Source organism: Musca autumnalis, unplaced genomic scaffold, assembly GCF_047663935.1.
Source record: "Musca autumnalis isolate F117 unplaced genomic scaffold, ASM4766393v1 scaffold_3, whole genome shotgun sequence".
NCBI classification, from domain to species: Eukaryota; Metazoa; Arthropoda; class Insecta; order Diptera; family Muscidae; genus Musca; species Musca autumnalis.
Genome location: NW_027411866.1, coordinates 53,123,049 through 53,149,676, shown reverse-complemented (window position 1 = coordinate 53,149,676; position 26,628 = coordinate 53,123,049). Strand labels below are relative to the sequence as shown.

General features: G+C 34.9%; 1 protein-coding gene across 1 annotated transcript in view; it reads right to left on the bottom strand.

Moving 5' to 3' along the window:
• Window positions 1-2,193: 2,193 nt before the first annotated feature.
• Window positions 2,194-26,628, bottom strand: part of LOC141398924 (nose resistant to fluoxetine protein 6) — an 88,812-nt gene continuing 64,377 nt past the window's right edge. Inside the window, exons 2-7 of the mRNA XM_073976737.1 lie at window positions 20,658-20,923; window positions 4,824-5,002; window positions 4,038-4,748; window positions 3,799-3,964; window positions 3,105-3,728; window positions 2,194-3,044 (exon numbers count right to left, since the gene is read on the bottom strand). Coding sequence (XP_073832838.1) covers window positions 2,916-3,044; window positions 3,105-3,728; window positions 3,799-3,964; window positions 4,038-4,748; window positions 4,824-5,002; window positions 20,658-20,923 — 2,075 coding nt within the window. The 3' untranslated portion in view covers window positions 2,194-2,915. The remainder of the gene's footprint in view (window positions 3,045-3,104; window positions 3,729-3,798; window positions 3,965-4,037; window positions 4,749-4,823; window positions 5,003-20,657; window positions 20,924-26,628) is intronic.

Below are 26,628 nucleotides of genomic sequence, written 5' to 3'. Positions count from 1 at the left end.
CATTATAGCTTTTTGCCGGGTTAACCTTCATTACGAGTATTTATTTGACGTTTGCGCTACATAATTGACGTTTGAAACCCGGTGGGTTTATTAGATCCGGTTAAGTGCAAATGGGCTAATAGGTCGTATGATGTATTATTGCTGTTTGAGTGTTTTTACTATTTCTGGATGTTGTTCGTTTGCTCTCCAGTACAATGCAAAAGACTTTGGCCGTTTACAAGAATTTACTGGACTTGTACAAAATTGTACAAATTATTGAGAAAATGAACACACCTAATAGTCGTGTTCCTTTACGTACCTGAGATTACCAGTGTTTACCACTTTTAACCCGCAAAGTGTTCAAGCATACAATTTATATGAGAGCAGTTCACCACTTTTATCATTTTTTTGCCATTATTACCATTTTTAAAAGTAAAGGAACATACCAATTACGTATTTGTTTTCGAAGTCGAGTGACATGACCACACAAACACAAAAACTGAATCAGCTGAACGCGCAAAAACTTTTTGTGCGACATCACAATAGTTTGTGTCCTGGTCAAAACTCTGTAACTTTTGAACGGATAGAGATTTCATAATTAAACCATTGTTCGACAGATGCATCAAAAACAACTATATTCGGTGTAGTAGTTGCAGAGGAATTGAAAGTCAAAGTTAAAATGTTAATTTTTTTTCATATTATGCATCAAATTATGAGTGTGTTTGAGTTACTCTGTGTTTAAAAATGACAGGACAGTGGACTTCATGTATTGATTGTCAAAATCTCACAACTTTTACAACTGTTTTTCAGTTGTCGAAATTATGAATTAAAGTTATCGATTTCCTTTTGTTTTCCGTTCACATATTTTGTTTTTGTTCATGTTCTTTTGTTTTCAACACTTTTCAATTATTATCTCATACATTTTTACAAAAAATGTCAAATTTTTCTTAACTGGGAGACAACCGCCAAATGTATATATGTGTTAGTAAATCAGAGTTGTATTTGTAGACAAATCGTCTGGTGTAAACGACTAGTTATTCAAATTTTCCAATCTATTAAAAAGGTCAAACACCAATAAACAAACCATAAAAATACAAAAAAATTAAAAAAAAAAATTTCAAAGAATAAAATTTGTTCAAAAATTAAAAAAATACTCCTTGGGTTTTCAAAAAAATTATATATTTAAAAATTTCCATTTGTGTAAAAAATCTATAATTCATATGGGAAAACGGAAAGGGAAAGCACACTTTTTTGCCCTGTCATTTCAATAAATTTATAAAAGTGTTAAACGGACGGATCGGGTACAAAAGCATATATGGAATTTCACTAAAATTTAGCACCCGAGTTAAAATTAAATAGCTCACTTAGTGTAAACGCTGCGGTAAAGGCAAGAATCCTACCTACCTAAAAAATAACGAACACAATTGGTCTGTTCCAGAACTGTAAGAATCTACTAATTTTTACTATTTTTTCCGATAGCATAAAGGGAAAAATGCTATCGTAGTAAAAAATAGTAGCTTCTTGCAGGTTCTGGAACAAAGCAAATATCTGTCAGTTTCCGAGAAATAGCTATTTCTTTCTCCAGAAATTTGCAAAAATTAAGTATTTCCCAAAATTGGGAAAAAATGACGTCTTTAGGAGCACGCCACGCATACATCTTCAAATATTTTGACCTAATTTTTTGGTTTCCTTAGTTTCGATATGTTTACTATCGAATCCCATATAGAAATTAACCATCGATGACGACAAACAATTGGGGGTTTGGCCAGGAAAATCGATTTCTGGACCACAGTGCGTTATTCTAGACAAAGATGTAATCGCTTATGTTATAAAGAACTATAGCGTATACCGTCCATGGAGTAAATGCGAAATATCTGCCCAGCATGGGATACATGTGGGCTCTTTCCGTATTTTATGAAATGGCAAAATGCCTGTGTTTTGGTATAAGAGAACACAATTGGCCAGACTAGTATTCCACGAATCTATTAATTTTTACTAGTTTTTTCGATAACATAAAGGAACAAATGTTATCGTAGTAAAAAATAGTAGCTCCTTGCAGGTTCTGGAACAGAGCAAAAATGTTCAAAAATGGTAAATTGTAAAAACTGGTATAATTGTAAATACTTTTTAATGCTGGAACACATGTATTAATTTTTGCAAATTTCAAAACAGTGGATTAAATAAAGAACAAAATAAAAAATGCATATTGTAATATTTTTCGTTCGGTTTTATTTAGAAATATGTATATACTAGATTCGATGTGTATTTAATGAAAAGTGTATGTGTGTGGAAAATTTTATTGCAATATTGTATGCGTTTCGTTTATTTACTTGTAATTTAATGTTAAATATAAAATTAAATTATAACACTTTTACATAATCATCGATAGGAGAAATGAGAGTAGGGGAAATTTAAGTAAAATAAGTTAAATAGTTGTTGTAATTGTAAAAAGGTGAAAATGATACAACTGTTTCATGAATAAGGTTGTAGAATTGTTTCTTAATTTACAAAAATAGCTAGTTTAGCACATACATAGATACAAAATTAATGTCAAATAATTTGCAGCCCCAGACAATAGGACTGCTTTCACATTTTGTGTTTTGAATTCGAATTATGCACTCGATTCAAACTGCATTCATTCGAATATGATTCGTTAGTGGGATGATGTTATTGAGTGACGTTAGATTAGAGATTCGTAGAATGATGACAAGAATGTGCGAGCGAATGATGTGATTCGTTGTTGATAAATAGAGGAAGTTCGTTGTCTTGTGGTTGTATGAATAAACTTACTAATTAATAACAAATATTCAGTAGTTACATATATATGTACATAATCATAATTAAAATAATAATAGTTAAACATTACGATAATAAAACAATTTGAAAGCGTACTTCTGGCCCCTGAGGCCTGGCGGCGGCGTAAAGTTTAGCACCTCTTACGCCAAACGCTTTTTTCGACTAGGCGATAAAATCTTGAGCATTGTGACTACAGGAGCTTCAAATGACATTGAAACCACAAACGAGAGCAAGTAGGAAGCCACAACAAAGCCAAAGAACATGATTACCTAAGGAAGGGAAGCGGGAGATATATATTGTTGCATAAAACGATTTTAAAATACTCTTACCATTGTGTCGCCGCCCAAATGTAGAGGTGAATCGGTGTTTAGAGCCATTGAACGTATGACAATAGGGTGAACCAGATATGCACAATAAGTAACTCTGGAGAATGGATAGAGGCAAGGGGCCGAAAGCAATGTGTTGACAAAGCCTCCATATCCTGTTGAACAGGCAATGGTTATCCAAGCCAGCGACAGCGCCCATGCTGAGTGACTCAATGAACTGTAAAGTGCAGCAGTAAATTGTGACAACTCAGCACGATATAAACCGAATATCAAAACAAAAAGATTCAACGAAGCTAATGTCCAGGCAATGGCGACTTTGGTTTTTGATAAACGTATCTTGCAATTGGTACGGAACAAAATCCATCCAACAGCCATACCAATCAAATAGGGTCCCAAGCGAGTCCATGGTTTGTCGTAAATCTTGTCAAACAAAGCCAACGGATCATCAGAATCAGGTCTGTGATTATTCGTGAAAGCAATTACGGCCGTTGTTATCCAAGACATCACCAAGAAGACACCTGTTGTCACAGCCGATAATTTAAAATGACGAACTCCCACAATAAGTATTAGGGCTCCAATGATGTAAAATTGGGTATCATTAGCTAGATACCAACTCCACAACATACACTAGAAGAGAATGAAAGAAAAGGTATCAAGGGAAAAATTAAAATAATCTATTCCAGTTCTCTGAACTCACCATTTGTTCGACGGGGAAGAGAGTGTTAATGTAGAGGGCATTACGCCACCAATAATCGGGACATGTTACATGATCCATTGTGGGAGGATCAAATATTGAATATGTTGCCAAATATTTCATGGATACCTGAACAACACCCAACACAAACATATAAGGAGCGGTCAATCTGAAAGGAGAAAATCATGAATTTGAATTTTCAAGGTAATTATTTTACCATTTTCAAATTTGACTGTACCAACCTCATAAAACGGTATATGACCAAACCGAAAAAGTGCGCTGTACATCTGGTAAATTCGTTTGTTCCTTTTATCAGTTTATTCAGTTTACCTTTGGCATTCGTGCGGAAGTACAAATACGATACCAGACATCCACTAATAAAGAAGAAGGTATCCACACTAAATGGCCCATTGGTAATGGCCTGGAAGAAGAAGTTCTTTTCTACATCTTTACGCAATTCCATATTGTCGGAGTACTTGAAGATTACAATGCAGGTATGGCCGAGTATAACCCAAGCCATTGAAAAAGCTCTCATGCCGTGAATGGAGGGTATGGTATCTGAGCCAACATTACGATCGCAAATGGCATTGAAATTTGTTATAGCCGAAAACGAGAGTAACAGTTCTGAGTAAACACTAAGCTTTTCTGGTTCATGAAGATGACCTTCTAGATGTTCGTCTGAAGTGCTTGCACTGGTAACCGGACCACATTCCGTCACTGTGTGTGGTAAATTTAGAACAATATTCAAATCCTTAAGTGATTCTTTTTTTAACGATTCATTTGTCACAGAATCACTGTAATCCGATGATGCACATCCTATACCCGATGATGTTTCACTGTTGTTCATCATTTCTTTGTCCTGTTGACGCAAGGCTTCGCGGAAACGCCTTCTCAGGTAAACTTCGTATATAGTACCGGCAAATATTAGGCAAGCTACAATTGTTGAGACCACGCTAGAAGGTAAATGAAGATGTATTAAAAAATTATTGGCATATGTTGGATTACAAAAAAAGAAGGTGTGTACTAACATTAAAATCCAGAATGTTCGATCTTCGAAAATGTTAAATTCTTTATCTGTAGGCATTCGTACATCCATCAATGAGATTTCGTGGGAATCAATAGGTCGTTGAGCGTGAAGTGCTATTGCTTTCACATCATCAGTGCTGCAGGTTGATGGTAAACATACTCCAAGATATAATGTTCTAATCTGAAAATAAAAGAAGAAGAAAATAGCTATAAGTTTGCATTTGTGCTTAAAATTTCTTAGATTTGTAATAATCTAACTGAAACCCAACCAGAATTATCCATTGGAATTAGTTTATGTTGTTGAAAATATTGACCTGTTTAGCATCATCAAAATAGTTGTTGCAATTCTACGTAATGCTATATCCGATATTGTAATTACAACACGATCCGAGAAGTGGTCTTAAACTGGATTTAAGCTCAAAAGTGTCGAACTTTTGTGGACGAGGTATCTGCAGGAATGGTTTGAGTAAATATTACGATGTTCAAGGTCACAGCTTTTGGCAGTTATTGTGCCCACCAGCCGTTTTAGGTGGCCATTTAGTAGGATTTTAAAGGCTTTGGGCTATTATGATGGGAAGCATGGATTTGTCTACGAAAACAAATATATCGTTCTAGTCATTACGACAAGAACTACTTTCGGTGAGAATATCAATCTATCCTGGAACAGCCTTTAAACTGTCCTTAAACAAAAATGTGTGAACTTTAGTGGGGCGGGGTATCCGAAAGTAGACATTCCAACTTTGTATTAGTTTGGAAGAAATTTTAAGATGGAAAAAGTTTATACCCTCTTTGAGAGTTATGATGTTAACCAGCCAGACAACTACATACAAAATCTTCTTAATGTTGAAATTAAAGTTTAACCAAAATTTTTCGATATCAAAATTATAAGAATTTTTATTATTATTTTGTATTTCCTAACATTGGAACCCCAGTGCGTATGACTGTTATTATAATTATTCTAATTAATAACAATCATACGCATACATGTTAAGAAATACAAAGTATTAATAAACAAGTGAGCAAAGGCAGCGATACCCTACACCATAAGTTTTTTACAGGTAAACATTTCGTTTAGGAAGATACTAAAACTTATCAGCCACCCTGGCTTTTATACCAGATGACTTAGCGCTAATTGAACCAAAATAATTAAAAAAATCAAAGTATGTTTTTATTAATGTACATCAATTATTTACTAGCTATGTCCTAGTCAACATCATCGACAAAATTTGGATTAATTTAAAAATGACGTCGTCAAAGCCCGCATACAGAAGAGAATTTTCAGTATAGGTCCACATTTCCATATAGCCCCCATAGAAGGCTACCACCCGATTGTCGGTATTTTTAAGGTTGTGGCCTCAATACCCCAATGACTGAGATTTGATACTTAGTCTTCCTTGGGGTTATAACGCTTTCCACCAGAAATTTGTCGGTTGGGATTTTCGATATTTTATATACCTAAAAAAATATAAACCATTCCAAAAGAGAATAATCAGTATAGGTCCACGTTTCCATATAGTCTATGGGGGCACCTCCAGATTTTCGGTATTTTGAAGGTTGTGGCCTCAATATTCCACCGAAATGCCTGTAATTTGGTATTTAGTTTTCGTTGGGGGATATAAAATTCTGCACCAGAGAGTATAGGTCGACATTTTCGTATAGAAGGGTAACTCCCGATTTTCCTCCAGAAATTTCTCGGTTTGTTACATCCCCCATAGAACGGTACTCCCGATTTTCGGTTTTTTCAAAATTTTGGTCACATTATTTGAATAGCAACTTGTTATGGGCTTTCTTCTGGTTCTTTCTCAAACCGAGTTATTCATTGAGGTTTTTAAATATATCAACAGATTTTATATCTAATCTTTCCTTTCTGCAACGGACTTTGTCTGATTTTCAGCCCCATGAAGCTGAGTAGGATTGATAACGCTGGTCAACACGGCTTTTGTGGTTCTAACTGAAATCGGCGAATTATTTACGAATCCGGTCGCAGGTTTTTTCCATCAGCAGGTTTTTTCCATCAGCTCAAAAACGTTTTTTTACGATTATACCTAGAATTTCGTTAATCTCGGATTCAAACAAATATTTTTTGTGGGTTTTTCGACACGAATATATCAAGAAGATGTTGTACGTACGATAAAAACAGTTTCTGCAATAATTATGGTGAATATACATGGTTGAACAATATAAGGTAACAGCAATACCCAGCTGAATGAACTGGGCTGTAATGTTAGTGTCAAATTCCGTACAAGATTGTATATCGATGCCTTCCTTCCTCAACCTCGTATCTTAAAAAATACAACTTTTCAGGAGAGACAAAAAACGGTTTATCTTTTGATACATCCGTGTTTGGGTAAAAGTGTAAAATGCAATATTAGGGAATTAAGTACATCTATGCATATTAGTAGGGATAATATACAAATCTTTTTTAATTTACGCATGAAACGCATTTTTTGAGATACGAGTTTGAGGCAGTAAATCAAATCTAATGTTTGTGGGTCCATTACAACAAAAGAGCATGTCATAGCGACAAACGCCAAAAGATGTATATCCTTTCCTCTTCTATCACGCTGCATTGTGAGTATATGGTTATTTTGTTCGTGGTACCTCAAACATACACACCATCAGCGACGTAGATAATGAATGTCATTATTCCACTTTTATCGTCCACTTACCACCATAAAGACTGTCTGCTTTTATGGTAACTATTGCATAGGCAGTGGTATGCACGACCGCCTTGCACTCAGATTGTCTGCGGATCAATCCCTGACCAGAACATCAAAATTTTCGGTGGTGACAAATCCCCTCAGACTGTCGGCTTACATTTCCTCAGAATTTAAACTTCACTAAAAAGTGGTGTCGTAAGACACGCCGTTCCGATTCGGCGACGCCCCAAGGCTAACCCTCACCCCAAATTTCAAGATCCTAGCTTCCGCTGTTTCACCTGGGCATTGATTGTCAGTCAAACATTATTGTTCATTTATTAAGATACGAGTTTGAAGCAGTTATGAAAATAGGAGTGAAGAGATACGAGAATATATTTTATTAATATTTAGAGAACCACGACAACATATTGAGATAATAAGTGGTTATGGCAATAAAACACAAACATAGAAATCGTTAGATACGAAAAAGTCAAAATCCCATTTTTATACCCTACACCACTATTTGCGGGGGGTATTATAAGTTGGTTTCGGCTAAAAAGTTTGTAACGCATCGAAATAATGGTCGTAGACCCATACTTATATACACCAAAATGAATGATAAAAAGACAACGTTTTTTTCCAAAGCGAATATCTCAGCTTCTACATGGGGTCTACCAAAAGCAAAACAATGACAATGAAAGCAGAAAATATCACCTTTCTACTGATGTAAAGTAGGTGCTCGTAGGTGATCAAACAACGATGATATCACAATAGTAGCAAATAAAACCCCAATTTTAATTTTTTGCGATTTTAATTATATTGACGAATATCACAGCTTTGGTTGGAAACTTTCCAAAAGCAAAGCCTGACTATGAAAGTAGAAGATCCCGCCTTTACAATGATGTAAACTAGGTCGGCGTAGGTAACCAAATAACGGAGATATCGCAATAGTCGGTAATACATCCCATTTATCCATTTTTTTTGGAAATCATGTTACAGATCCCAATTTTGATCGAATCGTCACCAAATTTTGAGGGTTAATGGGGGTCTCACAGAGGAAGAAGCCTATTGATTTTGGCGATGGTCGGATAATATTTAGGGGTCGGAATGGGCAAAAAACTTATTTGGAGAAAAGTCAACATTTTATTTCAAAGCCAATATCTCTGTTTCTTTAAGAGGTATATCAAAAGCAAAACCTGGCAAGGAAAGTAGAAAATATCACCTTTACAACGATGTAAAGTAGTTTGTCGTAGTTCGTAAAATAGCAGAGATATGGCAATAGTCGATAATGCATCCCATTTTCCGATATTTTTGTAATCACGCTACAGGTCGCAATTTTGATCGGATCGTCACGAAATTTTGGGGGTTAATGGGGGTACCAAAGAGAAAGAAGCCTATTGATTTTGATGATGGTCGGATAATGTTCAGGGGTCGGAATGGGCAAACACTCATTTGGAGAAAGGTCAACGTTTTATTTCAAAGCCAATATCTCTGTTTCTTTAAGAGGTATATCAAAAGCAAAACCTGGCAAGGAAAGTAGAAAATATCACCTTTACAACGATGTAAAGTAGGTTGTCGTAGGTGGTAAAATAGCAGAGATATGGCAATACCCGATAATGCATCCCATTTTCCGATTTTTTTGTAATCACGCAATCACAGGTCGCAATTTTGATCGGATCGTCACGAAGTTTTTGGAATTTTATGCGGTTCCCACAGAGGAAGAAGCCTATTTATTTTGGTGATGGTCGGATAATATTCAGGAGTCGGAATAAGCGAAAAGCTTATTGGAGAAAAGTCAACGTTTTTTTCTTATGCGAATATTTCCGCTTCTAGTGGGAGTATTCCAAAAGGAAAGCCCGCCAATGGAAGAAGAAAATATGTCCTTTACATTGACGCAACCGAGATATCGCAAAATCGATATATATAAAAGAGCTTAGTGATAAGTGAGTGAGTGAGTGACAGATCATCGCCCAGACGAAACGGCTGAAGCTAGAAGCTTGAAATTTTGAGTGTAGGTTGCTGTTGGTATGTAGGAGTGAGATAAGGCTTGGTTTTTGGAAATTCGAACTGGAAGGGTACGAAAAGTACTAAAAGATACTAAATATGCTACGCTTTGTATTAGTCAAACGGGAAGTGCTAGAATTCTGAAATTTGGAATGAGGGTCACTGGTGAAGAGTTAGAAATATGTACCAAAGGGTTTTTGGAATTTCGACCTATAAGTGTACGAAAAGTACTAAAAGTTATAAAATTTAGTACCAATTGTATATTTTGAACGGATATAGGTAGAATCTTGGAATTTGTTATGGTTGGGAAGTGGTGTTTATAAAAGGAAATGGTTTTGGAAATTCGTACTCATGTGCACGAAAAGTTCTAAATGGTACTAAATTTAGTACAATTTGGATTTGGATGAACGGATAGAGCTGGAACCCTGAAATTTGGAATTAAAATTACTGTTGAAGTGTAGGATTGAGATATGAGGTTGGTTTTGTAAATTCGTACTTATGTGTACGAAAAGTACTAAATGGTACTAAATTTGGTACAATATTTATTTTGGAGAACGGATGGAGTTGGAATCCTCACATTTGGAATTAAGATTATTGTTGGAGTGTGGAATTGAGTTACGGAAGTATTTTTGGAAATTCGTACTTAAAAGGTACTAAATTTGGTACTATCTGGATTTTATTGAACGGATAGAGATGGAATTCTGAAATTTGAAAATAAGATTGCTGTTTAAGTATAGGATGAGGTAGTTTTGGAAATTCGTACTTATTATGTACGGAAAAAACTAAATGGTACTAAATTTGGTACCATTTGGTTTTCGGTGAACGGATAGCGCTAGGATCCTGAAATTTATAATTAATATTACTGTTGGAGTGTAGGATTGAGCTATGCATACAGCTTTGGAAATTCGGACTTATGCTTACGAAAAGTACTAAATGGTACTAAATTTGATACAATCTGTATTTGGGTGAACGGATATAGCAGGAAAGCTGAAATTTGGAATTAAGTTTACTTATGAAGTGTAGGATTGAGATATGGAGGCGGTTTGGGAAATTCGTACTTATCTGTACGGAAAACTACTAAATGGTACAAATTTGATACAATATTGACTTTGGAGAACGGATGGAGTGTGAATACTCACATTTGGAATTTAGATTACTGTTGGAGTGAAGAATTGAGATTTGGAGGTCTTTTGGAAATTCGTTTTTAAAATTTACTAAATTTGGTACTATTTTGGATTTGAACGGATAGAGCTTGAATTCTGAAATTTGAAAATAAGATTGCTGTTGGAGTATAGGATTGAGGTAGTTTTGGAAAGTGTGGGTGCACGGATAGAGCTATCATCCTGAAATTTAGAATTAAGATTACTGTTGGAGTGTAGTATTGAGATAGTTTTTGTGAATATCGCACTTATGTTTACGAAAAGTACTATTTATTTGTTAGGTTCACTGTTAGAGGTGGTAGTACAACAATGTACTAGAAGTATTAAATAATACCAAATATTGAAGCACTGGCATTCAGTGAACCAATAAATGAATTTGTTATGAGGATTGCTGTTGAGATTGGATCAGAATGTTTATGAAAAGCCGCCTTTAAAATATATAAAAGGTTTCTACATGTAATACCATGGAAAAGTGTACTGAAAAGTGTACTATTGCTTTCATGTTAACGCGAATGCGGTTTCTAAGTAATACACTAAAATCAAAAAGTCAAACGTATCTTTTGAACAATTCTTTTTTTATTCTTGTCATTTTAGAATGAATATTTAAAAATATTAATCTATGCCACTATTGTTTTACAAGAAGGTATTTATCCCCTGATAACAAAAACCTTTCCGTTTATTTGTGTATTATTCCCTTTCCGCATACGAAGTAGCGGGCATTTTGCTAGTATATTATAAAATATAATATATCCAAATTTTCCATTTTTTTGTAATCACGCTACAGTTTGGAATTTTGATCGGAGAGTCACTAATTTTTGGGGGTTGATGGGGGCCCCACAGAGGAAGATGCCTATTGATTTTGGTGATAGTCGGATAATATTTATGGATCGGAATGGGGAAAAACTCATGTGGAGACAAATTTAAAATTTTATTCTTTGTGAATATATCGATTTCTGGTAGGGTTATTTTAATAGCAAAGCCTGTCAATGGAAGACGAAAATATTACCTGTACATTGGTGTAAAGTAGGTTGGCGAAGGTGGTCAAAGAAGGGATATACCACAATAGTCGGTAATGCATTTAATTCTTCCATTCTACAGGTCGATATTTTGATAGGATGGTCACAAAATTTTGGTTGCTTATGGGGGTCCCAGAGAGAAAGAGGCATATTTTTTTGATTAAAAACCAAAATATGTTTGGTGGTAGTCGGATTATTTTCCCTAAAATAAATGTTTACCAGTGAAAAGCTTATGCACAGGGGTAGCGGTGTAGGGTATCACATGGTCGGCCCCGTCCCGACTATAGCCTTTGCTCACTTGTTTTAAGATACGAGGTTGAGGAAGTAAGGCATCGATATCATATAATGATGCATATTCTGGCAATAGATATACACATCAAAGCAAGCGCGGCTTGTAAGGAAGGCTACGTGCGCAAGGAATGTGGAGAGGTAGAGGATACGGACATGCCTGCGTGCTTTACAAACTAAATTAGGGCGTCTACTAGAGTTGTTCATACATGGTTCCCAGGTCATAAGGGACTTGTTGGTAACAAAAAAACAGACGAACTAAGCAGAGCAGAACAAAGAACGATACGGGCTGTAATTATTTTCCAAACGATCAAAAAATTTTACCTGTTCATCGTTGTGGCTAAAAAACGAATCTTACAAAAATTTATGAAAATCGGATCAGATTTTGATGTATCCCAATATGCATATTTGTCCGATTTTGGGTAATTTGGACCCTCTACTATAGCTAATATGAAAATCCGAGACGATTTTTTACAAATTTTTGTAGGATTTGTATTTTATCCACAGCAATGAACTGATAACCTGTAGAGCGATTTTCTGAAAATTCCCCCTTGGCTCCTATACAAAGTACTATGGAAATAAAGATCGGTGGGCACGGGTTATCGTTAAACGAGTGTCATAAATTTTTGTAGCAATCGTATTTTAGCCACAACAATGAACTGGTAATGTTTTTCATTGATTGGACCATAATTGCGGCCTTTAGAAAATTTTCGTGCAATTGCATCTTGGGCCCCATACAAATTACTATGAAAATAAAGATCGCTAGGTTGGCACGGTTTAACGTTAACCGATCGTCATAAAATTTCATATTTTATTTGGTCGCCCTTCATACTGAAAATATACTAGAGTTGGGCAATCTCCTCACGTCATACAAATCAACAAGTTAAACATGTGAAATTGCGTATACACAGTTCTTTCATATAAACTACCGGAGTCCATTGAACGAGATAGTGGACGAGTTCGTTCAATTGAACTAGAATATACCAAAATATGAATCTATGTTGATCATTTTCTTCGTGGAGGTTTTCTACCCATTGAGAATCCGAAATACCAACTTGCAGTCACTACAGTAGACTAATCCTTTAAAAAAACTTCACATCGAGCAGTATTGTAGGACCATCCAATTTGAGAACCCGTAAACCAAATTTCTGACATTTTGGTAAGATAATGCTGTAACTTGTATATCCCCAAAGAAGACTAAATACCAAATGTCCGCCACTTTGGTAAGATTTTGTGGCCAAAACATTCAAAATACCGAAAATCGGTATTTCAAAGCGTGAACGCACATGAAAAATTTCTGGGGGAAAGTTTTGTAGGACATGGTTACGGACATGGTTATAACGACTGAGATTTTATGCTGATCAAGAATGTATATATGGGGATTTGAGAGTAAAATCCGCTTTTTCAAAAAGTGGTTTTTGATTTCCTTTATTTTTTGCTGTCTTGATGCTGCCCATCAGAGTATTTTCAGATTTTTTTGACTAACGGCCTTGAAAAAGTAGAATTCTGTAAAAACTATGTGCAGAGAAATACTCATAACTTCTTTAATATTGGTTCAAATAGAAAAAATCTTTTTTATATTTTTTGTTGTTTTATCAGCTATCTAATAAAAAAAATGGAAAACATTCTTGCACAGTGGTCTTGGGAGCAATTTTCGCGATTTAAAATTTAAAATCAATTTTTATCAATGATTGTACTCTTCGATTTTCTTGAATTTTTTTGTATTAAATTTCGATTAATTACTAAAATTTTAAGTCCTATTTGGTAATGGAATTCGAATGATTACTATTTTTTCTAATTTTTTTTTAATTTGTGCAAATTTTTACTGGATGTTCGTTTACCCTACAGTACCATGCAAAAATACCTTAGTCGATTACAAAAAGTTACTGGACTTGTACAAATGTGTACAAATTATTGAGTAAACGAACAGACCTACTTTTTACTTGATGAGAACCCCCTTTGATAAAAGTGGATTTTTGCGTTAGGTTACTTGTCACATAATTGAGTCACAGTCAAAAGTATCCACTTCATTTTCTTTCATTAAAACTGCGATTGCTAAGAGTAAATTAATGAAATAATTTTGTTTTTTTTTTTACATTTTTACATTAGTGTCTTCAATTAAAATTAATTAAATATAAAATATAATTTAAAAAAATTAAGTTTTAGTGTTTTATTTAGAAATGCACTTAAAACTAGAAAATAATTTGTCGGTTAGCCTCAATAAATATATTCTTTCTCATGATGGAATCTCCCAAATAAAACGCTTGCCGTTTAATTTTGCCACCATTTATAATTTAAATGCAAGCGTTTTATTTGAGAGATTCCATCATGAGAAAGAATATATTTACTGAGGCTCACCGACAAATTATTTCCTAGTTTAATTTTTTTAAATTATATTTTATTTTTAACTTTTTAGTAAATAAATTTTTTTGACCACTTAGAACAAAATTATAGTAAGTTTAGGCCGAAAATTTAGATAAAAACTTTAAAATGCCTGAAATCGTGTAGTACCGTTATATAAAGTCTATACCAAAACCTGGTGTTATGTCCATAATTTTTGGTGGGGGACTCCAAATGCCAAGTTACAGCCAATTCTGGCTAGAAATGAAGATAAAATCCTTAAAACACTTCAAATCCGGTGGTACCACTATATGGGGGCTATATAAAATCCTGGACCTATGTCAACAATTTTTTGTGCAGAAGTTTCTGTACCATTGGGAACTCCAAATGCCAACTTACAGCCAATTGGGCCTCAAAATGACGATAAAATCCTCATAACACTTGAAATCTGGGGGCTGTAGGAAAAATTGGGCCCATATTCATGTATTGTCATCCAAATCTGAAAAGTGTGCAAGGTTTCAGTTCGATTGGTCAACTGAAACTGTGTGGAAAATGAGTTACTAGAGTTGAAATGCAAGTTAAATAAAACACCGTTAAGCACTGTAAAATGGACCAATCTTTGTTTTAATTTCATATTCATGTATTGAAAAGTGTGCAAAGTTTTAGTCCGAATGGTCAACTGCAACTGTGTCAAAATTGAGTTACCAGATTTGAAATGCAATTTAAATATAACACCGTTAAAGCACTATAAAATGGAGCAATATTGGTTTTGATTCCATATTCATGCATTGTCATCTAAATCTGTAAAGTGTGTAAAGTTTCAGTTCGATTGGTCAACTGCAACTGTGTTAAAAATGAGTTACCAGATTTGAACTAAACGAACCAAAGCAAGTTAAATAAAAGACTGTCAAAATTAGCAAAATTCAGGTAAATTTAGATAAAACAAGTAAGAACGGCGTTAAGTTCGGCCGGGCCGAACTTGTTATACCCTCCACCACAAGTTGTATTGAAGTAAAATAGAATAATTAGTTTCCTTTGGTGTATGAAGAAAACTTAATACTAAATTTCAGCAATTTCGGTAAAACAATGTGAGGCACCATTCTAATGGGGCTATTTCAAAACGTCGATCTATACCGACAAATTTCTGACGGAAACTTTATAGGCTCAAAGAAGACGAACTACCAAATTTCCTATATTTCGGCAAGAGAATGTGGCTAAAACTTAAAAAATACCGAAAATCAAGAAGTACGATTCTATGGGGATATAGGAAGACGTGGGCTTATACTGATAATACTCTTCTGGAATATTTTATAACTCTTGGAAGACGAAATAACGAATTTCAGCCATTTCCGTTGGATATTGACGTCACAATCTTCAGTATTACGAAAATCGGGAGGTACCGTTCTATGGGGGCTATACCGAAACGTGGACCTATACCGACGAATTTTAGTCAGAAATGGGGCAATATGAAAGCGTGGACCTGTACAGACATATTTCTGGCGAACAGTTTTATATCACAATGAAGACTAAATACCAAATTTCAGCCATTTTCGTGGAATATTGAAGACACAACCTTCAAAATACGAAAAATCGGGAGGTACCTTTCCATGGGGGCTATATGAAGGCATGGACTGATACCGACAAAGTTCTGGGGAAAGTTTTTTACCACCAACGTAGACTAAGTACCAAATTTCAGCCATTTCGGTGTGATAATGAAGCTAAAACCTTCAAAATAACGAAAATCGAGAGGTACCTTTCCATGGGGGCTATATTAAGGCATGGACTGATACCGACAAAGTTTTGGGGGAAAGTTTTATACCACCAACGTAGACTAAGTACCAAATTTCAGCCATTTCGGTGTGATAATGAAGCTAAAACCTTCAAAATACCGAAAATCGGGAGGTACCGTTCTATGGGGGCTATATGAAGGCGTGGACCTATACCGGCAAATTAAAGGGGGAAGTTTGAGTATCCCCAACGAAGTCTAAATCCCAAATTTCAGTCATTTCGGTGGAATATTGAGGCCACAACGTTCAAAATACCGAAAATCGGGAGGTACCGTTCTATGGGGGTTATATGAAGGCATGGACTGATACCGACAAAGTTCTGGGGGAAAGTTTTATACCACCAACGTATACTAAGTACCAAATTTCAGCCATTTCGGTGTGATAATGAAGCTAAAACCTTCAAAATACCGAAAATCGGGAGGTACCGTTCTATGGGTGCTATATGAAGATGTGGACCGATACCGACAAAATTCTGGGGGAAAGTTTAATACCCCTAAAGAAGACTACGTACCAAATTTCAGCCATTTTGATAGGATAATGAAGCTAAAACCTTAAAAATACCGAAAATCGGGAGGTACCGTTCTATGGGCGCTATATGAAGATATGGGCCGATACCGACAAAATTCTGGGAGAAAGTTTTATACCCCTAAAGAAGACTACGTACCAAATTTCAGCCATTTTGGTAGGATACTGAAGCTAAAACCTTAAAAATACCGAAAATCGGGAGGTACCGTTCTATGGGGGCTATATCAAAACGTGGACCGATATATCCCATTTTCAATACCAACCATCCTGCAAGTAATAAAAACTTCTTTATTAAATTTTGACTCTCTATCTTTAAAATTGCGAGCTGTATCTTGATTTCAACAGACAGACGGACGGACGGACAGACGGACATGGTCAAATCGACATAGAATTTTATGCTGATCAATAATATTTTACAGTGGATATGAAATTGATTAGTTGCGGGCGGAGGGTCGGGAATACTATAGTTTCAGTTGTCACCAAACAACTTCATCAGTTCCCTTTTCCGCCGACTCTGTATCGATAAACAGGTCAATAAGCCCATCCAGCAAATTAAACAAAATGAGAAATTTGCTATATGGCCCTAAAACTGATTACCCTACAATTTGAGTCGAACTAAAGAATTTTGTATCCACCACTGTTTTTATGTCGTCTTTGCATTGCAAAGAATACGAACATAGTGTGTTGCTTCAATAAGCGGGGGTAAAACAACGAGAAAGTTGTTGTTTTTGCATTACGCATTGATCAACAAGGCCGTGCTGATGCCTATTATTGTTGTTGGCGTTTTTTTATTGTTGGACTGCAGAATTTTACATCTTTGTGTTTATTTCAGCTTTAGTCCATATTTTGTTGTATTCAAGTATTTGAATAACAACAAAATGTTTTACAGTGGATATGAAATTGATTAGTTGCGGGCGGAGGGTCGGGAATACTATAGTTTCAGTTGTCACCAAACAACTTCATCAGTTCCCTTTTCCGCCGACTCTGTATCGATAAACAGGTCAATAAGCCCATCCAGCAAATTAAACAAAATGAGAAATTTGCTATATGGCCCTAAAACTGATTACCCTACAATTTGAGTCGAACTAAAGAATTTTATATCCACCACTGTTTTTATGTCGTCTTTGCATTGCAAAGAATACGAACATAGTGTGTTGCTTCAATAAGCGGGGGTAAAACAACGAGAAAGTTGTTGTTTTTGCATTACGCATTGATCAACAAGGCCGTGGGAACTGATGAAGTTGTTTGGTGACAACTGAAACTATAGTATTCCCGACCCTCCGCCCGCAACTAATCAATTTCATATCCACTGTAAAACATTTTGTTGTTATTCAAATACTTGAATACAACAAAATATGGACTAAAGCTGAAATAAACACAAAGATGTAAAATTCTGCAGTCCAACAATAAAAAAACGCCAACAACAATAATAGGCATCAGCACGGCCTTGTTGATCAATGCGTAATGCAAAAACAACAACTTTCTCGTTGTTTTACCCCCGCTTATTGAAGCAACACACTATGTTCGTATTCTTTGCAATGCAAAGACGACATAAAAACAGTGGTGGATACAAAATTCTTTAGTTCGACTCAAATTGTAGGGTAATCAGTTTTAGGGCCATATAGCAAATTTCTCATTTTGTTTAATTTGCTGGATGGGCTTATTGACCTGTTTATCGATACAGAGTCGGCGGAAAAGGGAACTGATGAAGTTGTTTGGTGACAACTGAAACTATAGTATTCCCGACCCTCCGCCCGCAACTAATCAATTTCATATCCACTGTAAAACATTTTGTTGTTATTCAAATACTTGAATACAACAAAATATGGACTAAAGCTGAAATAAACACAAAGATGCTGATCAATAATATATATGCTTTATAGGGTCTCCGACGAATATTTCGATGTGTTACAAACGGAATGACAAATTTAATTATACCCTCCATATGGTGGAGGGTATAAAAAATAAAAATATTTTTTTTTGATTGCTTAAGTCTGGAGTATTCCCCCATTGGCTTAACTTCATCACTTTCCTCTTTGCAGAGAAAAATGTTTACAAAACGCACTGACAGCTTGCAAAATTTACTGATCGCTACCAATATCATGATTTCATCCCGGCGAAGGGAATTATCAATTGGCTTTTCAGTTTTTGAAATGATGATTTTTTAGTGAAAACCTGAAACATTTTTCTATGCAAAGAGGAAAGTGATGAAGTTAAGCCACTGGGGGAATACTCCAGACTTAAGCAATGATTGAATCTTCAACTAAAACAGAACAAACAATAGTTTTTTTTTTCAAAATAGTCTGGGATAACCCCATTGTTGTTGTTTTAATATTTTGAAACAACTAATTTATTAGTGGAGAAAGGGAACTGATGAGATTCTGTGGCGAGGATCGAAACTAGTCTTCCCTGCCTTACCCCTTGGCGAACAATGCCAAACTTTCTCCACTAATAAATTAGTTTTTAAAATACATATTCAAACAATGTGATTAAGCCAGACTATTTGAAAAAAAATTGTAACAGCTATCCCAATTAAAAAAACGCCACCAATGTTCCAAAAATAAAAATTGTTAAACAACATCGATTTCTACCTCACAGTAAAAATTATCCGCACTGAAAGTTTTATTTAACAAAACGGATTTCTTAGGTACTTATATCCTTTACAGCACTTGATATAATATCCTTTACAGCTTTTAGCCTTTTTGGCATAGATTTAACTAAATTTTCGGCGCAAGAAATCTGAATTTTTGCCCATTTTTCTTGCAAGACATTTTCGGGGTTTCTGTACTTTAGATGTTATGACTTCTTTTATTTGTCTCCAAAACAATAATAATTGTTCCACAAACATTCGAGCTGGGACAAGGGAGACATCCCTCATATTAATGAGTGCACCCTGATTAATATTAGTTCAATGATATGGGACCTACTGTGTATTGCCGAGTCCGAACGGCATGTCCTAAGACGCCTCTTGTAGAGAAGTTTTACTTGGCTGAAATACTCAGGAAATGTCGCCATCATTACCTAAGGTAATTTAGGAACCGTGGAAAATTTGATGTTGCCTGGCCTGGGAATCGAACCCACGACCTTTAGCGTGCAAGGCGGGTGTGCATTCCATTGCACCACGGTGGCATCCATTGTCTCCAAAATACTCCATAAATTGTCTATACGATTCAAATGGGGGGATTGGGGAGGTGTTTGAATCACTTTTGAACAGTTATATAGCATCCATTCTCGAACAATGTGTGATTTGTGTTTGGGATCATTATTTTGATAAAATTGGAATGTTGTCCCCAATCCCTTTTTTCAGCGCTACATTCCAAGTTATTCTTCAGAATGTTTAAATAACACATCTTATCCATAATTCTTTCGATAAAGACAAGATTCGCTACACCGGAAGCACTTTACGGTTGCAATTGTGTGTTTAGGGTCCAATTGTTTTGGGTTTTCTATACGCTATAGTTTAAGTGGTCCATCTGACCCAAACAGACTGTTATTTTTGCCAATGAAAGCAAATTTTAGCGTTTAGGGTCGGATGAACCAAATAAGGTATGAAAGAAAGTGAAGTGGATACCTTTTAAAGTGGTCCACTGTATATGCTGTTTAGACTTTATGCTAAGGATAAAACGCTCATTTACTCAAAGAGTGGCAAATCTCAAAAAATCCAGTTTCGAGAAAAACGCGTTTATAGTTGGCGATTGAAATATGACTTCCCAACTAAAAAAATATTACCCAAAAAATAAAATAACTACTTGGACCCTATTTTGCAAACAGCTAGCCAGATATCAGTGCTAAATTTCTGCGCAAGATCAAGCATTGCATTATGCCAAACTCATAGTAGATGAGCTGAACTCGTTGAGTTTGGAGATATATGTATGTATGAAAATTTGACACAAAATAAAGTAGAATGGAAATGTCACTAATTGAGTAAATGAGCGATAATTCGGACTTATCCTTTATTCTTTTACCAGAAATGACGTAAGCATGAATGTCATTCTTCCCCCCTTTCTCCACCAAATTTCTGGCAATATTTGTATCAACAGTTTTGTATTGTGTTTTTGTTCGGTTTTCGCTACTTACAACATCAGTGGGGAACGTTTCATTGAGTAACATTTTAATAATATAAAATCCTGGTATAAACGATGGATTCTCATTGTAAACTGTGGTGTAAGCTTGTGTATGTGCTTTGGCGAAGGGTAAACCGGAATTTTTTGCTGCCTTTCTGCGAGCCGCTTCATCATCTTCGCCATCTTCATGGTAGATTGCCTTACACAGTGACATTGAACCCATCCAATAGTTATTGCCATAAAAGAAACCAGAAGCATAATGTCCGGAAGCATCGTCCACTGTAAATGAAATGAAAGAGAGATAAAAACGAGATTAGTATTTTGTTACACGACGACAACAAAGAAAGACAAATCTAAACTAATAAAATAAATAAAAACAAAAAATATTTACATACATATGTAAGTACTTAAATTTAATACAAATATACGACTAATGGATGGCAACTATATTGGGAATTTTCTTTTTCCATTAATATTTGGGAAATTCCAATTAAACCAATACTGCCACTGTGCCATTGTTCGTGCTGGACTGTCATGACTGAGTGCTGGAGGCATTTACAATTATTACATAACACATTTTGTGGTTGGTAGTGGCACTCTTTTTCTCCAACCAAGTTGATGGCTTTTATTGCCACCTAGTTTAGTAACAAAGTGGTTAGTGGGGCTATTTCAGTATTACATTTTTCGTTTGAAACTTTTTGGTAATTTTGTTTATTTTACTCTTCTAGTCATTTGGGATTTTCAAACAGTTTTTGCTATACATAATCTAATTGTTGATGGGTTTTTTTGGTGATGTCACGAGATATATTGAGGGAAAACATACATTCTTTAGAGCAAAATTTTAATCAATTACAAAAAAATGAGATTTATAATTGGACTAGTTTATGATTAAGCTTAATTGTGTATATTGTTATTTCTTTGGATTTTGACAATTATTTTTGGATAAATATTTTCTTCTTTCATTTCCCTGGGAACTCAACCCTTTACATATGGTAACTTCAAAACACTGGAAAATTCCAAAAATTGAAAATTAACAAAGACAACCACTTTAGAGTTGTTTGCATATATTCCGCAATGCACTTTGCCTCAACAATCAGACTTTTGACAAAGCCAATGTTGAATGCTTGCTAGACATTTGCAACACAACGAACGGCGAATGGCGTACGGACGGACCAGTCAACAACCACTTGTTGTTGCTCGTTACCTCAATGCAGTATTTGGACAATGTTATAACTTCTGCTGGTTTTCGGTTTGTCTGTTACACGATACGAATACAGTAGAAAAATATAAAAAAATATCTCGTTCAAGTTTCAACTTCCACATTAAACACATCTGATTTGTATTTGGTAAACCGGAATTGATAATGTTTTTTACTTGAAAATGCCAATTTGCGATTCGTTTTTTGCAATTCTGTTGCATTGCTATTTACAGCCAAGACCTTGGCCAAGGTGAAGATCAAACTGCAGTTTTTTTAGAACATTACGTAAAATTTGTAAACAAAGTTGTTTTTGTGGATGAAGTGTTTCTTATTCTCAATTGGAATACAATCTTTGGTAAACTCTACGTATATACATACATATGTATGTATATCATGAATCATATATTTACGATTTTATATAAAAATATAAACTCCATATATCATTATTGAAATTGTTTATTTATATTATTTATTTTCATTACGGTTTATTTATATAGAACTTCCCGACCCGGTCCGCGTTGCTGACCCTTGAAACAGTTTTATGTTACCTTTTCATAAGTTAATTATATTTTTCTTGCATCGGTAATTAGGCGGGATCTGCAAGTGACTATAAATAAAAAAATCTTCAGAAATGTTGGTGTCGATATGCAATACTAACATTTATTTATTTTTATCTATTTATTTAAATATTTATTACAATTAAAAATAAGTATGTAATTAAAAAAAATTAAGTAACAGTGTTTTATTTATAAATGCACTTAAAAGTAGAAAATAATTTTGATGATGGAATCTCTCAAATAAAACGCTTGCATTTAAATTAAAACTTGTGATAATATTGAACGGCAAACGTTTTATTTGAGAGATTCCATCATCAAAATTATTTTCTACTTTTAAGTGCATTTATAAATAAAACACTGTTACTTAATTTTTTTTAATTACATACTTATTTTCTAGTTTTTAGTGCATTTAAAAATAGAACACTGAAACTTATAAATTTTATAATTATTTTTAATTTTTTTGTAAATACATTTTTTTAAGATTTTCAATTTTATTTGTATATACTTGAGATTATAAATGATATTTAATGATGGTGCCCATATAGCGGTACCAACCGATTTAAGTTGTTTTGAGGATTTTGTCTTCGAGTTCCCAGTTGTACAGAAACGTCCCCACCAAAATTGTGTACATGGGTCAGATTTTGAAATAAGTATTTATTTTTTGACCGTTTGTGTGCTTGTGTGTGTGGATGTGTGTAGTAGTGAACAAGTTAGACTGAATGTGGAAAAGGCAAGTTGAGAAGGGGAAGTTCGGAGAAGGTTGTTTGGAAGTTCGGAGGGGGGTGGAAGTTCCTAACATCCACCTTCATAACACCACCCCTTCGAACAACCTCCACCGATTTTCCGAACAACCTCATTCAAACTTCGCAAAATCTCCTCCGGACAACCTCATCCGAACTTTCAAACAAACTCCTCGGAACTTCCGAACAACATTCACTTTAACTCCTAACAACTTACACCGAACCACCGCCGAACTACCTCCTCCGAACTTTCCCCTCTCAAAATGCTCTTTCAATTTTCAACGGAACCCCATAAACAATTTAGGCCGAAGTTGGGAACTCGAAATCAAAGTTACAGCCATTTCGGCCCAAAAATTAAGACAAAAACACTTGAAATCGGGTGGAGCCGTAATATGGGGGCTATACCAACACCTGGACCTATGTCACAATTTTTGGCGGAGAAATTTCTGTACCACTGGGATCTCCAAATGGCAAGTTACACGCAATTCGGTATAAAAATTAAGATAAAATCCACAAAACACTTGAAATCGGGCGGTACCGCTATATGGGGGCTATACCAAAACCTGGACCTATGTCCATAAGTTTTAATGGGTACGTTTCTGTGCCTAGTTGTCAAAAAGCAGCCAATACGGGCTTAAAATGACGATAAAATACCTTAAATAGAGTGGTACCGCTGGATGGGAGCTACAGGAAAAAATGGACCCATATTGATTTTGGTTTCATATTCATGTATTGTCATCCAAATCTGAAAAGTGTACAAAGTTTTAGTTCGATTGGTCAACTACAACTGTGTGAAAAATGAGTTACCAGATTTGAAAAGCAAATTAGCAAAACAGTGTAAAAATGGACCAATATTGGTTTTGATTTCATATTCATGTATTGTCATTTATATCTGAAAAGTGTGCAAAGTTTTAGTTCGCTTGGTCAATTACAACTGTCTTAAAAATGAGTTACCCGATTTGAAAAGCATGCAAAATTGAACACTGTACAACACTGTAAAAATGGACCAATATTGGTTTTGATTTCATATTCATGTATTGTCATCCAAATCTAAAAAGTTTGCAAAGTTTTAGTTCGATTGGTCAACTGCAACTGTGTGGGAAATGAGTTACCAGATTTGAAAAGCAAAATACAGGAAATCGGGTGGTACCGTTATATGGGAGCTATAGGAAAAAATGGACCCATATTGATTTTGGTTTCATATTAACGTATTGTCATCTAAATCTGAAAAGTGTGCAAAGTTTTACTTCGATTGGTCAACTGCAACCGCTTTAAAAATCAGTTACCAAATTTGAAAAGGGGGTTACGTTAGACACCGTAAAAACACTGTAAGAATGGTCCAATATTGGTTTTGATTTCATATTCATGTATTGTCATCCATTTCTGAAATGTGTGCAAATTTTAAGTTCGATTGGTCAACTGTAACTGTGTGAAAAATTAGTTACCAGATTTGAAAAGCAAATTAGATAAAACACTGTAAAACAGTGTAAAAATGGACCAATATTGGTTTTGATTTCATATTCGTGTATTGTCTTCCAAATCTGAGAAGTGTGCAAAGTTTTAGTTCGATTGGTCAACTGCAACCGTGTTAAAAATGAGTTACCAGATTTGAACTAAACACAAACACACTAAATTATAATAAACTTACAGCAAAAAGCACTAGCGACTACGGCTATCGGCTTAAATATTAACATACCGCCAAAGAACTGATGACACGAGGCATGCTGGAATAGTACAACTTGAAGTCTTTGTCTGAAATCTAAACGTGAATTGCTTCTTAAATCCTTCAAGAATCAATCTAAAGCTTCTAGGGAATTTTTATGTGCCATCCTTCCAGATGATAACTTCTATATAAAATTGCATGTGTGCCCTTCATACAAATGAATGTCCAGTGACAACTTAAGGTCCGACTGCGTCGCCCATCGCCTTCTTATAATGTATATTTTATACCTGATATACCTATACTTATTTCCACCAGGGGCCATCCCAATACATAATTTAAAAATAACATGGAAATCGGTTCAGAAGATTTGGAGATATAACATATTTAAAATAAGTGCTCAGTGTGGGAGACACAACCACCATTGCAAATCAATTTTCAAACCGATAAGTTCGCAAGACTTACAAAAATAGCGTTTAGCGAAATTCAACAAAATATATTGCCTATTTTTAGCGTAAGCCATCCCTGTACATTCCCTGACAATTTCATGAAAATCGGTTTAGTAGTTTTTGTAGAATAGATTAAAATAGAAACTTGAAAACAGTGGTCGTGGTCAAATTTTCTTTGCATTAAAACCTAAGTTGGGTTATGATGAACATTTCAAAAAAGAATTATCCATTACCAACAAACGACATTTGATTTTTATTTATATACATATGTAGATTTATTGTAATATGTAAATCAAAGAAATAGGGTATAGGGGAAGTACTCCGCCTCTTCCGAAATTCAACAAAATATGTAGCATATTTTCACCGGGGGCCATTCTTGTACATTCCCTGACAATTTTAGGAAAATCAGTTCAGTAATTTTTGTAATAAAGATTAAAATTGAAAAAAGTGGGCGTGTTCAAATTTTCTTTGCATAACAACCTAAGTTGGGATATGACGAACATTTCAAAAAACAATTATCCAAAACGGTTCAGCCGTTGTCAACTGATGCCATTACCAATAAACCGCATTTGATTTTTAGTTATATAGATATAGCATTCTTAATGAAATAGGGTATAGAGGAAATTCAACAATATATGTAGCCTATTTTCAACAGGGCCATCCCTGTGCGTTAAATGTCAATTTCAGGAAAATCAGTAGAAAAGATTAAAAATGAAAATTGAAAAAAGTGGGCGTGGTCAACCTAAGTTGGGTTATGACCAACATTTAAAAAAAAATAGTTTTCCAAATCGGTCCAGCCGTTTTCAACTGATGCCATTACCAACGAACGGCATTTGATTTTTAATTGAATTCTAATGCGGAGACATAAAAGTGGGTAGTAGTTTTTTGGTTTACATAAACGGCCACGAGAGTTTTAAAGCGTTTTTTTGAGATTCTCATTGATATGAATTTGCCAGTTTTTTGAGTTATAAAATTGGGTAATAGTTTTTGTTTCAACACAAAAAATTAGGAAAATTATGATGAGAATAAGTGGCGAAATCCGAAACTGTAGTCTTTTCTGCTATTTCAAAAATGAAATTAAGTTTAGCAATCTCAAATACTTTCACTTTTTATATAGGGTATATTATGTTTGTTTTTCTGTTTGTAAAATCGAACTAATTATTTGCGATCAGGATAAAGTTCTAAGACGATCTAGCCATGTCTGTTGTAATCACTCTAGCGTCTGCAATAATTGAGATATAACGCTAAAAAATGAGCCATATAGGTCCACGTTTTGGTATAGGCCCCATATAACGGTACCACCCGATTTAAGATATCTTGAGGATTTTAGCTATATTTTTTAATCGAACTAGCAAATATGAAATGAGACATTTGAGGTTT